Raw genomic sequence first — 3,464 nt, forward strand, 5'->3', positions numbered from 1 at the left:
CCGAGGTCCCTTCCAGCCCTGATGTCTATGAAATCTATGAAATCATCAAGCAGGTCTGATCATTTGCTGACTGTGCACAAAACCTGTTGAAAGCCACCAGCTGTTGCCAGCCTTTGACCTCAGGCAAAGCCCTCCACTGGATTACCCACTGCCATTACTCCTAGGGCAGTTTCCCCAACCTTGATCAGATCCCAGTAGATCTTTACAGCCAGAACACAGCTTTGCATATCACTCCACTTTGCATATCAAAGCACTTTGTGGCTTTCAGCGCTTAAATGCAGGGGCCTTATTGGTCCTGCACACGCCCAAGGAGTGACCTGCCAACTTTCTCCCATGATGGTAACGGAGCATTCAAACAAGGAGCTCTCCATGGGTCAAGAGATGAGTGGTACAATTCAGACTTGCATTGGCTTCTCTCATGGTGAACCTCTGCCTTTACAGACAGACAAGCCTGTGGGCCCACATGAAGATAGCTAGACTGCAGTACTAGAGAAGGACCTGGGGGTTTCTTCAAACCTTAAGCTGAATATGAGGCAACAGCATGCTCTTATTGTGAAAAAAACCAACAGCATACTGGGTTGTATCAAATAGAATGACACTTGCAAACCAAGGGAAATGATTCTTCCCTTTAACTTCTTTCCCCTTTATTTGGTACTGGTGAGACCACACCTGGACTGTGCAGTTCTGGGCCACACATTTCAAGAAAGATGGGGGCAGATTAGAAAGACTGAGCAAGACTCTGGGGAAAAGCTGTAGAAGGCAAGTTATTTAGTCCTGAAGAGAGAATGCCAAGAGGGGATAATAGTCTCCAAATACCTGAAAATTAATTCTTGACAGGACAAAGACGGGCTTTTCCCTGTGGCCACTTGGCTGGGAGTAGAAGGAATGGCCTCAAGCTGCAGCAGAGGAAATTCAGGTTGGCGATCAGGAGGAACTTGTTGACTATGAAGGTGGCCATGCAGTAGAGCAACACTGTTAACCCATCAAGGGAAGTCATGGGCCAGGCCCGCTACAGAAACTATAGCCCCCTTTAGTACTGGGAGCCACTAGTGGTATATTACAAATTTCTTTGGACATATAATAATGAAAACAGGGAGAGGAGTGGAGGTGAAAGTTTCAAAACACAAGTGCCAAGTGGGGACACAGAGCAGAGCACACCAGCGAGCACCTACCAACCCTCAAATGAACCCAAGGAGCCAGCAGACACTGCACAGCGATACTCTATTTGGAGACGGGAATGAAGTAGGGCAAGGAAAGCACCACACAGTCCCCAGGGACCCTCCTGGCCACAGCCTCCTTCCTTGTCAGCCCAACTTGGCCAGGCCAGGAGGAGGATGACCAGGAAGTCCTGGCCCTGGTGGGGCCACAGACAAATAAATTTAATGCATCTGAATTCACCATGCACTGGGCTAGGCTGCCCAGAGAGAAGCTGTGGGATCTCCACTGCTTGAAATTTTCAAGAGTGGGTCGGACAGACGCTTGGCTGGGATGATTTCCTTGGGCACCATCCTGCCTAGATCACCTTGTGAGGTCTCTTCCAGCCCTGCTTCCCTGCGCCCTCAGACTGAGGTAGCCTGCACAAGTGCCCCCTGCCTTCAGCCTGTGCTTTTCATGGGGGAGGTAATGTGGGCTTCCGGGGACCTCAAGCAGCCCCACAGGCAAGGCTGGGCTTTGCCGCGGGATGAACCGCTCTAATCCAAACCCGGCCGCACGTCTGCCCGGCCCGCAGCGCGACAGAACGTTCCCCCCCAGCCCAGTGACGCGGCCACTGAAACCCCTTGGGAAAGGGGGGCTCGTGCCTAAAGGGAGAGGGAGCACTCACCGCCCAGGACGGTGCCTAGGAAGAGACATTTCTTCTTGTGGCGTTTCAAAAAGCTCCACAGCGAGCGGAGCATCCTGCCCCGCAGCGCGGCGTCGCCGCCACCGCCCCTCTCCCCGCCCGGACGCCGTGACGTAACGCGTTGGGGCGTGGCCGGAAGTTCCGGGTCCTTACGGGAGGAGGGTGGGGGGCCGGTCTTCCCCCTTGCCCGCGCACTTCCGGGTCCCACCGGAAACGCTTGCCCCGCTCGCCGGGTTCCGGCAGGCCGGACATGGAGGCGGCGACGGCGGCCTGGATGGACCGAGCGCTACACATGGTGCGAGCCGCTGGGGGGGCCCCTCCCCAACCCGTCTGGAGGGCGGGGCCTGGGTCAGGTTCTGCGGGGGGACACACAGGCAGAGCTTTCCTGCGTTAACTTTTGCGGGGAGCAGGGTCCTCTACCTGGCTGGAGTCCGATCCTGGTCATGCAGGGGCAGTGTGGGTCCCTTGGGCCTAATCCTGGCCCACGGGGGCACTGGTTGGGGTGGCCATCATAGAGGACATTCCAGTTTTCTGTTCTCTATTGATACGCAACCTGACTCCTTTATGCCCTCTGTTTTTCTCTTCAAGCAGTTCCTTGAAGAGAAAAATAGCAATTCCTTTTCTTCGAGAGAAAAATAAAGGACATAAAGGCATCAGGTTTCGGATCAACAGTGGACAACCAGACTGTCTGCTGTGATGGCGATCCTAATTGTGGGGCCCCTGGGGCCTGATCCCAGCTGCGTGGAGGCACGGCAGGGATCCGTGCCGCCCCCACTGGCCAGGGTCAAGCTCTGGGGGTCTCCCACCACCCCTGCTTGGCCCCCATGTGTCCTATCTACCATGCAGGCCTCTGGGAATGCTCACAGGATGGTGAGGAACCCCATGGGCCAGATGACACAGCACCAGGGGCTGGATCTGACCTGCAGGCTGGGGGTTAAGCACCACTGCCCTAGCACAAATGTGCCAGTGATTCCCTGTAATCCGAATGATTTAAACTGAAGGAACTGCTGATAAGGCTGCTAGTTTGCAGGCAGGGGACAGGGCTGTTGTGCCAGTATTATACCTCTGGTTATTCTTAACGCTCGCTCTGTTTTCTCCTGTGTGTTTCCACAGGCTAAAGAAGCCTTAGAAAATGGGGAGGTTCCTGTCGGCTGCCTTATGGTCTATAACAATGAGATCCTGGCAACGGGGAGGAATGAGGTGAATGAGACAAAGAATGTAAGTTACAAACAAGGGCCTGCCACTGAAGACTGCTTGTTCCCCTAACAGAGCACACGTACTGTGTACAATGGAAGTTTTCCCATTGACTTTAGTGTTATGAGGATTTAGAACAGCACATCATGTACATCTCAGACGTCTGTGTGTGTCCCACTATTTTGTGTTCCCCCCACTCTAATCTTTTCTATGTTTGTGTCTTGGAGCATGGTTGTTTTAAGCGTATTTGCTGTCATCTAAGGTGGGGGGGTCAAGTGTATGGCCTGTGGGCTGCATCCAGCTCATGGAGCTGCTCTATCCAGCTTGCTGGGCTACTAGTGGGCCACTGTAATGTTGCAAAAAATTGCGGTCCGTTTCTTGGAGGCCACTAAAATCACAGACACACACTCATTAGATGGCACAAAAGGTG

The 3,464-nt window shown here is 53.6% G+C and overlaps 2 protein-coding genes across 4 annotated transcripts in view; one reads left to right on the plus strand and one right to left on the minus strand.

Annotated features, from left to right (window-relative positions):
• Nucleotides 1-1,951, minus strand: part of PEX3 (peroxisomal biogenesis factor 3) — a 31,467-nt gene extending 29,516 nt beyond the window's left edge. For 2 of the 3 annotated variants that reach the window (XR_002103737.1, XM_019550149.1), the window contains exon 1: nt 1,823-1,951. Coding sequence is in view for 1 of the 3 variants with exons in the window: in XM_019550149.1 (XP_019405694.1) it covers nt 1,823-1,895 (73 nt within the window). In the remaining 2 variants the exon portion in view is untranslated. The remainder of the gene's footprint in view (nt 1-1,822) is intronic. The other variant, XM_019550150.1, reaches the window with a different exon arrangement.
• Nucleotides 1,952-2,028: 77 nt separating this feature from the next.
• ADAT2 (adenosine deaminase, tRNA specific 2) overlaps nt 2,029-3,464 on the plus strand; it is a 12,996-nt gene continuing 11,560 nt past the window's right edge. The window contains exons 1-2 of the mRNA XM_019550151.1: nt 2,029-2,135; nt 2,954-3,058. Coding sequence (XP_019405696.1) covers nt 2,091-2,135; nt 2,954-3,058 — 150 coding nt within the window. The 5' untranslated portion in view covers nt 2,029-2,090. The remainder of the gene's footprint in view (nt 2,136-2,953; nt 3,059-3,464) is intronic.

This window comes from Crocodylus porosus, unplaced genomic scaffold (genome assembly GCF_001723895.1).
Source record: "Crocodylus porosus isolate Cpor-Errol unplaced genomic scaffold, CroPor_comp1, whole genome shotgun sequence".
In the NCBI taxonomy this organism is placed as follows: Eukaryota; Metazoa; Chordata; order Crocodylia; family Crocodylidae; genus Crocodylus; species Crocodylus porosus.